The 13662-nt window shown below is 33.1% G+C and overlaps 1 protein-coding gene across 2 annotated transcripts; it reads right to left on the bottom strand.

Moving 5' to 3' along the window:
- Positions 1 to 1044: 1044 nt before the first annotated feature.
- Positions 1045 to 9938, bottom strand: LOC106762253 (transcriptional corepressor LEUNIG). Of its 2 annotated transcripts, none has more exons than XM_014646044.2 (18): positions 9694 to 9938; positions 9239 to 9336; positions 9023 to 9132; positions 7872 to 8219; positions 7687 to 7775; positions 7327 to 7405; positions 7169 to 7244; positions 6912 to 6961; positions 6176 to 6487; positions 5840 to 6046; positions 4834 to 5079; positions 4603 to 4720; positions 4064 to 4173; positions 3733 to 3882; positions 2874 to 3029; positions 2563 to 2679; positions 1404 to 1610; positions 1045 to 1329 (listed from the first exon to the last, which is right to left on the bottom strand). In XM_014646044.2, the coding sequence occupies exons 1-18, from the start codon at positions 9723 to 9725 to the stop codon at positions 1186 to 1188; spliced, it is 2649 nt and encodes an 882-aa protein (XP_014501530.1). In that variant the 5' UTR covers positions 9726 to 9938; the 3' UTR covers positions 1045 to 1185. The 2 variants fall into 2 exon arrangements, with proteins under 2 accessions (XP_014501530.1, XP_014501529.1); XM_014646043.2 differs by having other exon boundaries at positions 4603 to 4747.
- Between the last annotated feature and the right edge of the window lie 3724 nt (positions 9939 to 13662).

A 13662-nucleotide genomic window follows, 5' to 3' on the forward strand; every position in this document is an offset into this window, starting at 1 on the left:
TATATCTTAAGCTCCTATAAATGAATAAACTTTGTTTTTATTTCTTCCGATAAATTTGTTTGTCTTTGCTCAATTTTAAAATTATTGATTTAATCTTATAAAATAAAAAATAATATAATTTTAATTTATTTAATTTATTTAAAGAGTAAAAATATAAAAAATTATTTATTTAATATAATTTTAGGTTGCAACACATTCCAAAATGTATTTAAAAAAAGCTCAGATTACTTGTAATGCGACAGTTGGATATTTCGAAAACGTTTTTAAATAAATATATACTTCAAACAAAATAGAATTTAAATAAATAAATATGCAAAACAAATAATATAGAATTTAAATTCAACTTATCCTCTCTAAACTGATTTAATCAAATAAGTTAACCCCTACTTACACACTATCGATATTAATGTCGTAATATGAAATTTCAAACACGTTACTCCAACAGAAGCGCAACCCTAATAGAAACTTTAAAAAATGTGGAGGTAGAATAAGAAAAAACATGAAGAAATTCAAAAATTTTTTAATAAGTATAAAAATTCGTTGAAAGCTTGAAAAATCTTTCGGCGAATGTTAAAATTCCTTGAAGAATTTTTCTTTAACAAATATCGAAATATGAAGAAAAGAGATGAAGGTGTAGGATTTTTTAAAATATAAAAAATAATTTTGAATTTTTAAAAAATGTGGTGGTGCAGGAAACAATGTGGGGGTGTAGGAAGTAACCCTCCTGATTTTAAGCTGAGTTGTTTAGATTGGGTTAGATGGTCCAAACCTTTTTCCATGAAGTGATCTCAACATTTTGGACCCAGACAATTGAAACCCTTCTTTCCTTTTTAGGGTTTTCACTGTCATGCGCTTTCGGCCATAGACCGTGGTAGAATGACGTTTTGTCAGAATTCTCCAGCCAGCAACCGCCATAATCGGTAATTGACAACATTAAAAACGAGTTTGGAGAGGGAAAAGATGTATAGAGAAGGGAGAAAAATGGAGGCAGAAGTTGGAAGAAGCAGAGAGGTGAAAAAAGTAATAAGAGAAAAACAAAGGAAAGGGATTCAATCCAAGTATAGATATTTAATGGAAGGCAATGTTACATTAGAGATAAGTTAGTAGCTAAAGATGCATAGAAAATAAAAATTGCTGGAAGAAGCAGAGAAGGGAAACAAAGTACTAACTAAGAGGGAAATATGGTCACTTCCAGAGCTTGAGGAACTTGTCATGACTGGTAGAAGCAATCAAACCATTTACAGTTGAAACAGCCAAGGCAGTAATAAGACCATCATGAGCAGACAGAGTCATTGTCTTGTTCTCGCTCATGTTCCACAGCTCCAATGACTGCACAACATTTTATCATTTTACAACACTGCATAAAGAAGGAAGAAGAGAAATAAAAACAGAATGAGACTTGCCTGGTAACAGCCAATGGCCAGCAGTGAAGGGTATGTTGGGTGGAAAACACATGCATGAAACTTGCTGCCATTACAGCTAAGTTCATGAACACATTCCCCTTCACTCCCGGATCCAAGAGACCACACCTTCACAGAGTCCTCACTCACAGATGCTAGCAACTCCCCAGAAGGGTCCCAACACACACAGTCCACCGTTTTTGTGTGTCCCTACAATCATAGTGCAACATTCCAATAAAGATAATTAATTGGTCATAAGATAATCTTGGGTTATAGTATCAGATCATACAGTTAATACAGAGTTTTGAGGTTGCCACAAGGACTATCTCCTGCACAATACTGTCCCTCTACTAAATTTTATGTATTATGCCCATTCCAATCTTTATGCAGACATCATCATCACAAACTTCACTTTTACTTGTACAACTAGCATGGTGACTTACAAGAGGTCCATATGGAGCAACCACCTTGGATTGTGGCTCGGTGAGAGTATGGGAAGGTGTCATTTAGAATGTCATTTTACAGCTTGAAGCAAAAGCTTTGATCTTGGTTCGGGAGATTAATTGATGTTGTTCTGGAAACTCTTTATTATTTCTATTATTATTTAACAATACTTTATATTTAGTATTATTATTAAAATCATACTTCACATTTCATTAAAATGTGTAGTTCATAGTTATTAGTTTCAATTCTCCCTCTATTTGTGTATGTGTCTATGCAGGTTATTTCGGGGAACTTTTTCTGACGCAAGCTCATCACGTTTTTCCCTAAATTGAGAGAATAGCATTTTATAGGTGACCCACTTTAAAAATTATTTCACTCTCGGGTTTGGATGAACCAAAAGATGCAAGGAAAAGAATTTTAACACTTTTTCTTTTCTCTGATTTCTTTCCTTCTCGTTTCCCCTATATACCAAACACAGCATTATGTTCTGCACTTCTGTTAGTAGTAGGTTAATGCTAACACAAAAAATGATCTTAGTTATTCTTCTGAGTCTTTGACTAAACAACATTCAATATAAATTCCGCCTGCCTCTGAATTTCTAATAATAACCAGAAGATAACGACTATGATTCTAGTTAAACAGGAAACTCCAGTTGAAAGAATTTATTTTATGCCTACTGCGAACACTTTTAAGAAAATAAAAAGGTATGCAAACCAACCTTTAATGAATATCGACACACTTGTGTCTCCACATCAAATATAGACACAATATTCTCTGCTGCTGCAGCAAGGTACCTCCCTAGACGAGGCTGAAATCTCATCTGGGTGGTGCCACCCTAATGAGCAAGAAATTGTAAGTTAGCAGACTGAAAATGCACAAGCTACAAAAATGAGATTCTTTTATCAAAAGACGGGGCAGCAGAGTGCTACAGAGCATATATTATGCATGACCCAGCAAAGGGTTGGACCTACTTTGTGGTTCGTCGAGATATGCATTTTAAGTATGCTAATAATGATTAACATTTTCTACCTTCCAGACTCTAGCACAATTGCCGTTGTTTATGCTCCAGTATCGTATCTCACCATCGCCGTCACATGAGCAGATGAGGTCATCCTTATTTGGATGAAAATCTAGTGACATAACAGTTGAAGAATGTCCCGTGAAGGTGCGCAGAGAATAACCAGGCTGCATGGTAATTATATATTCAGCTACAAGAATTGCACAAAATTCTTCAACTTCTAGTTCAAGACAAGGGCAAACAAATTATCTGAGAATGCAATCATTAACATCCCAGAAAATAGATAGTCCCAATGTTCACGTCAAAATCCAGTAGAAGGAAACCTTTTTCCCAATCCTACAGCTCCATAGGAGAAACATGGATTTAACAGCAAAAAATTAAAGCACAAAACATTTAGAACATTAGAAATCATGGTCGAATTCAATATTCATATTGAACCCAATACAATCTCTCTAACTATCTGTTAGAAACACTGAATATTATTACCGGCAATATGAATTCCTAAGGCTTCTTAAGCACTATTGCACCACATTATTCATCTTCACTGCAAACAAATAAATATAACACTTCCGTACAAAAGCCTTTCAATACAGAATAGTAAAACCACGTCAAAGAACATCTACAAAACAGCACTAAAACAACATATCTTGAAGCAGAATACTTTTTAACCTGAAAACTCGGTTGGTTAATAGTTGTGTACTTGTTTAAAAATTCATCATCTATCTCACTATGTGTGTGCCACACTTCAAGTCGAGGCAATTAATATTGTCGTGTGCATTGCAGTCAAGTTCCTTCAAACCCACTAAAATATATAGAAACAATTTCTCTAGAGTTGCAAACTATAGTAAAACAGGAAACAAATCAACTAACATTGTCAACATCCCAAACCCTGACAGTTCTGTCAAATGAAGAAGTTGCAAGACGAGGCATGCTTGGACTGAACCGAACATCAGTAATCAAAGATGAATGTTCTTCAAGAGTAGCTTTTTGTTTAAGAGAATCCGTGTACCATAAAACAGCCTGCAGTATAAAGCAAGCAGGAGTTAAAGGCCATAGAATTCAATATCAAAACAGAACAAAAGGAAAAATATCGTTCTTGATCTTGCTTTTCAATTCAAGATCACTGCTTATTTCAGGAAGTTGATTGAACAAAGCAAGTACTAAAATAGATATTATTATCAACACCAATGCTTCCACTAACCTTTTTGTCATGCCCACCACTTGCAAGTAATTTACCGTCAGATGAGAAATGGCAACAGGCAACTTTACTTGTGCTTGCCCGTACAGAACTTACATCAGTAAATGTGAAGCCTGACAATAGAACAAATTCATGCCCTTAGTGTCTAATTTGTATGTCATTTTCTCTTTATGCTTATGCACGTCAAGGAATTAAGGAGCAAGTAGTAGCAATCATAAGATGCACATATAAAAGATAACAAAGCAAGCCCCTTTTAATGATATAACCAACAATTTTTTATTCATCAATCAAAAAAGGAACTGCACACATTCATCATAAATATTGTAAAGAATATTGAGGCACCAAGAAATTTGAATTGCTATTTAAAAATTGTACTTCACTGTATTTCACCACAAAATTACACATTATCTACACTACACAAAGAAAAGACTACAAATTTTCACATTGGAGTGAGGGAAATTCAGACATACACTTTGAGAAACTCTTTTGCAAGGATGATGCCAGAATATTTATTGATCAATGTAAAATGGTGTTTACTGCACCTTTGCTTACATCCATACAACGGCCAACAGTATCTCTAGGGTCTGTATCATCCTGGGACAAAAAAGACTCAACATTTTCATCTAGTGATCCATCCTCCACAAAGCGATCCACATCAGCCTGCAATTCAAGATCCTTATCATCCCACTGCCAAAATGGAATGGCAATGAGTCTACATGCAAGGAATTCCATAATTCCTTCCATCAATTTAACCACAGAGAAAAGGCACTCACCAACTGGTTAGAGGATGATGTAAGGGCTCCGGTACCATCAGTGCCAAACATCATTAGAGGCTTTGAAGAACTACCACTATTGGGCAAGGCAGGCATCGATATCACATCTCCAGGCGTATGTGTTGAGGGAGTTGAGGGTGCTGAACTTGGCGATGGACCTGTCGTATTTGCTGTGCCTGTACTGTTGGCAGGACCCGATGATGATCCAGGCTGCTTTCTCTTTCTCCCAATTTGATTTTTTGAAACCTGAAGGTGCATTCAAATAATCATGTTCGGAACCTATTTACTACTCTTTGCATGGTACAAAAATCAGGTCTGTCAAATTCAGAGACAGAAATTTATAATCATGTGATTTTAATAGAAAATAATTCTCAAAATCTCGTTGCAAGGAATGGCCATTTGTTGCATATATATAGTTAACAGTTTCAAAGAAACAAAGTAGTAGTTGATGTTGGGATTTCTACATTGCAAATGCAGGAAATAAATAGCCACTCACTTCTATTGACGTTTATATAAACAAATCATCAAATTTTGTAACACTGATAATTTAAGACCAGTGATAAAATGAAAAAGGAAATAATTTCACCATGCCTTAATCAAAACAGCTTGCCACGATATAAATTCTCAATTTCACAACAACTATCTTAAAAAAAATCTGTTGCAATTATAAAAACATAAATAACAGCAAAATATATAACACCAACAAAAAGGACAACATGCAAATAGATATAGCAAGCGGAAAAGAGTATGAGATATTTAATCATAAAATTGGATATCAGATCTCACAATTTACATAAATTAAGTGATTATTGCAACATAATTGGCAAAATAAACCAATTGTGTACTTCAGAAATTCGTTAGACATTTAATGAGTAAAAAATTATCACTCCTTTACAAGCCAGAAGAAATATATGGCACATTGCCCATTATTCCATAAGAAATTAGGACCTCGAGAAACAGGTACTGCTTGAACAAGTATGTGTACCAACAACTAGAAAGGACTGACCTGGTCATTTCCTCTAAATGAGTTTGACATGCCACCATCCACAGTGACACTGCCACCACCTCCCCCTACTTTATCTTGCTGATGCATGCTATGATTAGAAGTCTGGGATTGCTGGTTTGAAAGAGCATGTTGTTGAAGCTGCTGCTGCTGCTGTGCGTTGGTACTTGATTGTTGTTGATGTTGCTGCTGTAGCTGAGCCAGTTTCACCTAAACATAAAAATAAAAACTTACAGTCATGAAAGTTGTGGTAAATATACAAAATATAAATTAAACAGTTTCATGAAATATACAAGAACCATACTGAAGATGGAAAACAAATTAAAATAGAACAAACACCTTCATTAGCATATCTGTATCTCCACGAGGAAAAGGAGGGCCACCACCTTGAAGAGGAGATCCGACATTAGATACCACATCACCAACAGGATTTGAAAGACCGTCCTTGTTTAGACCAATACCCCTATTATTCAAAAGCATTCTTAGTCTTCTACTTTCTTCAGTGGCAGATGGTGACGCCAAATTTTGTTGTGCTAGCATAAGCTGTTGCTGATGCTGTGGTGTCAACATTTGTATTTGATGAAAAGGCTGCGGAGCCTGCATGAAAGATTTTTGTTGCTGGAGTAGACCAGAGCGCAGTTGCTCCAAACCCTAATAAAGGAAAAAAGTAATGCTTAATAGTGAATCCTAATAGCAGAATTGCTGTTTCGATAATTCAAGAGGTTAGAAGACACAAAAATCAGTGAGAAGATTGCTACAGACTTTAAAGAATAGAGTCCACCATTTCTAGCTACTTCTGCCACTTGAGCATGGCTCAAGTAGTAAAAATGGTATAAGATCAAGGTAGAGGTCATAAGTTCATAAGGTATGTGTACACCTACTGTGGGTAAGCATGGGAGGCGAGGGCTAGATCCCTATCTCACTCTCTTAAAAGATTACAGCACACCACAGTTTTGAAGGATATATGTTAATGTTATTATGAATATGATATCACATTCAACAGGACATAATATGCCTTCACTAGGATAAGTAATATTAAGTCACATAAAAAAACAAAGTAAACAGAATTACTCACAGTGAGTGGCCACCCTCTCAAAGTCAAATTATTGCTACCTTGATTTGATCCTGTCACCAGAAGATATCTTGTTTACTCTTTTTATGTGCATGAATGGTACAAAAGAATCATAAAGAAATTAACACTAAATCATGAAATATCCTCAGCCAACCATGAATAAATTGCACAGGAAAAACAACTAAAATTCTGTCAATTTGCAGCAAAACGGTTCCAAAATATCACAAATTAGTTACGAAGGAAAAAAAATTGGAAAATACCAGGCATTCCCATCAATGATCCTTCAGGACCAGCAGCTCTGGGAGTTAAAACAGGACTAATCTCGCCTTTTATATCCTGATTCCACGAGGTAAGTCAGGGGAAAACAGCTCATAAGAAATATAGGAATTAATGAGGTCCTCTAAGAACAAATATGTACCAGAGTAGACCCTGGTAATTGCTGAGTACGTGCTTGAACTTGTGGAGACATCCCCCCAGCAGCACCATGTAAAACTTGCCTGAAATCAAGAGATTTGGTACAAGCAAAGTCAAGACACATAACCTTTTTAGCAGGGAATACATGAACATTGATTCTTCAAAAGCACGTGCAGACTGTCCAGAAAACTAAAAAGTAAAAGGATCATCTTTTTGTTTTGCATGAACAAAGTAAGCTTCTACTCACAGAATCAGATCAAACTTAAATAATCTACGCTGCAGAGACTAATCAAGAACAAAATACCTTCTGTCTCCAAAAAGACTTGAAATAATAAGCACTAAAAATGAAATTTAAATATGATACCCAGAAGGTTGGCCAGGGGCTGCAGCTGACTTCAATATCGATGCATGACTTGGATCCAAAAGTTGGCCCATGTTCTCACCAAATCTTTGCTGTATAATATACGAAAAGAAAGGTATGAACATTCACATTATAAAAACAGCATTTTTATCTTATATTTAGATTAGATACCCAAAACATCTCCCAACCTTCAGTGCTGCATCATCTAAAGAGTCCCTTTGAAGGGGAAGTTTTAATCTTTCCTCATACATCTTTGTTGCTAGTGCATTTGCAGTTCCAGGGTTTCCGACTAATCCATTTGAACTACCATTTAAAAGGTGAGCCCTATCCCTGCTTTGTTGTTGTTGTGGTTGAGGCTGTTGCTGTTGTGATTGCTGTTGTTGTTGTTGCTGCTGCTGTTGCTGTTGTTGTGCTCTCTGCAAGAGGAGATGTTGCATCTGCATGTGTTGTTGTTGCTGTTGCTGATGCTGTGACTGCTGGGATTGTGGTTGCTGTTGTTGCTGCTGTTGTTGCTCCCTTGCCTTTATTAATTGTGTCTGCAAAGAAGGTTTCACAGACCATTAACTTAAAGCAGGACTAATATTTTCTATTAACTTAGAAACTCTTAAATAGAATTGCAGATTCCAATACATCATTTCATGAGGACAGTGTGGATAATACATTATTAGATACGAAAACCTAAATTAGTTGCCCAAACTGAAATATTTGGGTTCTTATAACTCAGCTATAACAATAGTCAATAATTTCTAACAAAGCATTTGATTCAACCAACTCATTAAATATTGAAAGGAGTCTTGAAATGAAAAGAAAAAGTAAGCTCTCAACACAAATCAGAATATAATTAATCAGTCCAGGTAAGTGAATTTATCACATGTTAAAACACCTCACTTACCATGAGGCTCATTAAGTACACAAATAATCAAACGCAGACAACAGAACGAAGTATTAAATCATATTGCTAGAATATCAACCTAGAACTAAACAATAAGCAAATTCAAAAAATATGATTCAACAAACATTGACTCTAAAGAAAGGTTCTTAACGTTCATCATATAGTATACTTTAAACTATATACAGGAAGTAAGGAACAGCATACCAAATCATCCATTCATTAAGAGGTGTAATTACAATAGTTAGCAAGTTGAACCTAATTGAATGCATAAACCTCCTTTATGAAAAACTATTGCAACTTCTTCAACTGACAATAACATTCGACTAAAAATATGAATATGTTACAATACTGCTTTTTTTTCTCAATTTTTAGTACCCTCATCCTACTTAAATTTACTACCACCGACGTTGCATGATGTTAAACCAATGGAAATTGTTCTCAACCAACCTCAATATAAGATGCAGCAACCTCTGAGTGCTTCTCGTTGGTCCTAGCAATAAAGATATCCCAGAAAACCGACCACCACTCAAACAGAAAACCTCCCGGGGCATCAATAGCTGCAACCCCACATTGTCATCCCACAAGCATGGAAGTAGAGAAAAGAAAAATAGCACAGTTAAACTTCTTTCTTTGACAAAAGAGTAGAGTTTTGAGCCATCTCACCAACAGGGTCCGAGGATACTTTCCCTTCAGCTTGAAAAGCCTGAGCAGAAGCCTTCAAATCTCTCTTGACAAGATAATCATGGATATAAACATCTAACCTGAAACCTCAAAGTGCAACAACGGCAACATTAACCAAATGAACAACGATAATAAAATATTTCACTACCTCAACTTCACATTCACCGCATCAAAAAACACCCAACACAATCATGTCACCCACCGTACAAAAATTCAATTTTAGCACCCAAAACCAGCAACTTCCCCCATAGAACATGCTGAAAACTACAAACCCTAAGACACCCAGAACGAAAAATTGGAACTTTATAAGACTTAAAGCACAATACACAAGCTCGGTTCTTGAGAGAAACCCAGAACCCAAAACGAAGAATTAAGCAGGAAGCACAAAATCCATGTCGCAAAATGATAAAAGAAGACAAACATAAAAAGAAAATTACATCTTGTCAGCTTCCCAGTTAGTCTGAGACATGGTTGTAGAAGCACAGGATGAGAGAGTAGAGATGGAAATACGTTGAGGAGTAGGAGAGGAGTGAGTTGGGAGCTGTGAGAAACAGAGGAAGTAAAGAAAGAGTTGAATTTTGTTGATAGAGCTAAGTGAGAAGCATAGGACAAGAATTTGAAGAGTTCAACAATAGATAGACAGGTAGAGAAAGAGGAGGCAAAAGAGTAGCAAAGAAGAAGAAAATCCAAACAAAGAATAGAATACTTCTAGAATTTTGGAATTTTATATTTATTGAACATTTAATAATTTTATGTTTTTAATTAAATAAAGATATTTATCTATTCTATTATTATTATTTCTCCAATTAAGAATGAATAATTGCATTGATGAAATACTTATAGAATAATAATAAAATATTTACGGTAAGAAGAAAGTTTGTCTAACAATACACAAGTAATAAAGGACTAAAACATTCCCTAAAGAAATTTTTGAAAATAAATATAAAACTTAAATTAAACTGAAGTTATGCAAACTATCATATTTTAGATAACAGTGCACAATTATTTATTTATTTATTATTATATTTTCCTTTACTCAAATAAAAAAATTCTAATAAATAATTACATTTTGAACCGAATAATAGAAAAAACAGACACGTTGTTGCATTTGTCTGTAAGTACTTTTTTATTATATTTAAATTAAACAATTTTTCATATTCAAAACTTTAAAATAAGAAAAGACGAGTAATCACAACATAATATTAAAGCTTCTATCTTTAATAAACCTAACATCTCTCTTTACATTCACAATATACTTATTATAAATAAAAATATAATTTATATGTTAAAAAATCTCATTATATACTATCTATACATTGGTACAGATGATGATTGTTACTCAAGTTATTGAATAATAATGTTTTTATATTATTTCAACTCTAAAAATATCTAATACAAATAATTTTAATTAATAATTTTTGCAAAATGCAAGTCTTTAATATGTAAAATTATTTAAAATATTACAGGGGCTATGAATTGGATTTATTTTATTATTAACTGTAAATTTAAATGTATTTAAATATTGAATGTATTTTATGTTATGTGGTAATTAAGATACGAAATAGAATAGTAATAGTAATTAAAAAAGATAAGGCCTGTGTATAATAATCTTACAGGTTATCTAATATAGTTACTTCATGGAATAAAATAAACCATATAGTAAAAAGTAACCAATATATTTATCATAACAAAATAATTAATATTAAATTTAAGTAAAATAATTTTTAAGGTTTATCTGTAAGTACAGTATTTAAATTAATTATTCTCTGTTCTTATTTTTTTGCATTTTATCCGAACAAGATAATCATGTATAATTAGTTTTTAAATTTATGCGTTTTCCACGCATAAAGAAAAAGAGAGACAACTGTATCATTGTTAATTATTACAGATTGTGACGGTGCTAATAAAATATCATATTTATTCACAATTATAAAATCTTAAAAATTAAACAAAGACAAAGCAGAATGTGACAACTTGGGCATCATGCTTTTTCACAAATGAGATAGGGTTCTTACCAAAATATAAATTAAATTATAAATTTACAATTTTTTCTCTTTTAAATTTTGTTAAAAATAAATCATCTATTAAATTTTCCTTAGCTTTTCTAAATAGTTTGGTGATTGGAAGAGAGATAATTAATTATAGTCTTTGTTTATTTTATTCATAATATTTTATTTAAAAATTTTATCTCTTTCCTATGCCACGTTTTGAACATGTTATGTATTAGAGGTATGATATCACCACAAACAATAAAAAATGTCCTTTCAGTGTACAAAAGTTGAATACTGTCAAAAGGAGGAAGGAATTACTTTTTACTATCTAGTTTAGAAAATCATATTTTAATATTATTTTTTGACATTATTTTAATATTATACATCATTTTGACATTGTACATATATTTGTAAAAAGGAAAAACTTCTTTTTAACAACACTTTTTTAACAACTTTTTGACAACGTATACGTGGTAGCTTGTGATTGGTCCGCTTTAAATATTTTTTAAATATAAATTCAAATAGACCAATAAAATGATGACACGTGTCCCGTTGTAAAAAAAGTTGTTAAAAAGTGTTGTCAAAATATCATTATCATTGTAAAAATTAGTTGGACGATTTTAAATTAAAAAATCAATTAAAGGTCAATTTTAAGTTATATAATAATTTGGCTACAATTCTCGATTCTAGCATAAAAAAGCACTTCATTTTTTTTCTTTTTTTCTTTAAAGAAACGAGAAAATTAAAGGTCACTTTTAAGTTATATAATAATTCTGGAAGTTTCATTTGGATATGTATCTGATTGATTGATTAAGGACTTCATCATTCACTTTTTAAGTATTTTTATTTATTTATTTTCTTATTTTCTACTGTATAAATAACAAATGATTAAAAATAAAAATAAACTATTAATATTAAATTAAATCATATTTTTATTTTTTATTTTTCATCTATTTAAACTATCTCATTTTTTAATTTAAATTTGTTTATACTCCCTCGTCCTCTTTTATACCATTAACTTAAAATTTTATGCGTGAAAAGTAATACTTTTGAAAAAAAAAAATACTTATCTTTTCCTTAAGATTTAATTACTCATATAATTAGGATACTTATGCTATTTCTATGTTTTTTTAGTTTGCATAAAAACTAATATGCATAATCTTTAACTTTAAACCCATCACATTAAATAATAAACACCATTAAGTATTGTTAATTACTTGTTAACATTTTTATGTTGTGTTTTATATTTTATATCTCTATTTGCAATATTTTGTCTTTTACAATTTTTCTTTATTTTCCTTGTGTCTTCTTTTTCTTTTCTTGTATCTTTTTTAATATTTTTCTTCTTGTTTTATTTTGCATTAATTCATTGGATCAATAATATGCATGGTTGTAATATTCCAACTATATGTAAACTATATAGAAGTCTACATTTTAATATAATAGAACAGTCAAAAGTATACATACAGACAAAGTATAGGATTACGGTCATCTGGAATAGTCTAAATTTTAAAACTTAAATAATAAAGAAGTATTTCAAAATACACCACATAATTAAGAACATCTTAAGGAGACTAAGCTACAACATCATTGTCATCGAGTGTCTGCTCCAAGGGTACCTCGTCGCCCTTTGCTCACATCCAAGTGGATGATCATTGCAAAAGAAACACAGCACATAACAAAACACATAACAAGTACAAAGGGTGAGCTAAATATACAAAAATCATGTTATACAATCACACACAACATGCAAATTAAAACAGATATTAGACTACATAAACATGACTTGTTGCACTTTAAACCGACTCGTCCGGACTAGAATGATTATCGAGCTATGGCGAGTCATGCACTCGTGGTGGCTTCTACTACTTTGCAAAGTCGCTGCCAAGGTTTCACCCTACTACACTCACGATGTTAGTCTATACCATGCCTTGGAGCATACTGGAAACCTCTAAGACTAAGACCTCCTCCTATTATTCACGACATGTTTCAATCCTCTCTAAGTGAGAACGATTGATCATTGTAGTTCCACGATAACCCCCAAAATTGAGCTTTCATACAAATCATTCTAACACACTAATAGGGCACCACCATGGATCCTCTCCTTGAGGATCATGGAATTATGTCCATGAACCACGCTTGTTACATTTAACCACCACACATGCTTCATACTTTCACATATATTACTTTAATAACATTACCACTGTCACACTATACAATTCAATCATTCCACCCACTTAATTCAACCAAAGCAAGAGTAAAAAGGGAAATATGAACTCAGAGGGTTCGCACAGCGCACCCCACGCGCAAGGCGAAACAAGATTGTTTCGCACAGCGCACTCACATTCGAAGAGCGAAACAAGGGTGTTTCGTACAGCGCACCCAAGTCTCGCATAGCGAATTAGCTCACAGAGA

Source organism: Vigna radiata, chromosome 5 (assembly GCF_000741045.1).
Source record: "Vigna radiata var. radiata cultivar VC1973A chromosome 5, Vradiata_ver6, whole genome shotgun sequence".
Lineage (NCBI taxonomy): Eukaryota > Viridiplantae > Streptophyta > Magnoliopsida > Fabales > Fabaceae > Vigna > Vigna radiata.

Coding starts and splice junctions, on each gene's coding strand:
- LOC106762253 (XM_014646043.2), bottom strand. CDS start 9,725: ATGTCTCAGACTAACTGGGAAGCTGACAAGAT. Junction 8,220..9,022: donor TTGCTGCATCTTATATTGAG/GTTGGTTGAGAA, acceptor CCTTCTTTGCAG/ACACAATTAATAAAGGCAAG. Junction 6,962..7,168: donor ATCATTGATGGGAATGCCTG/GTATTTTCCAAT, acceptor TTCTGGTGACAG/GATCAAATCAAGGTAGCAAT.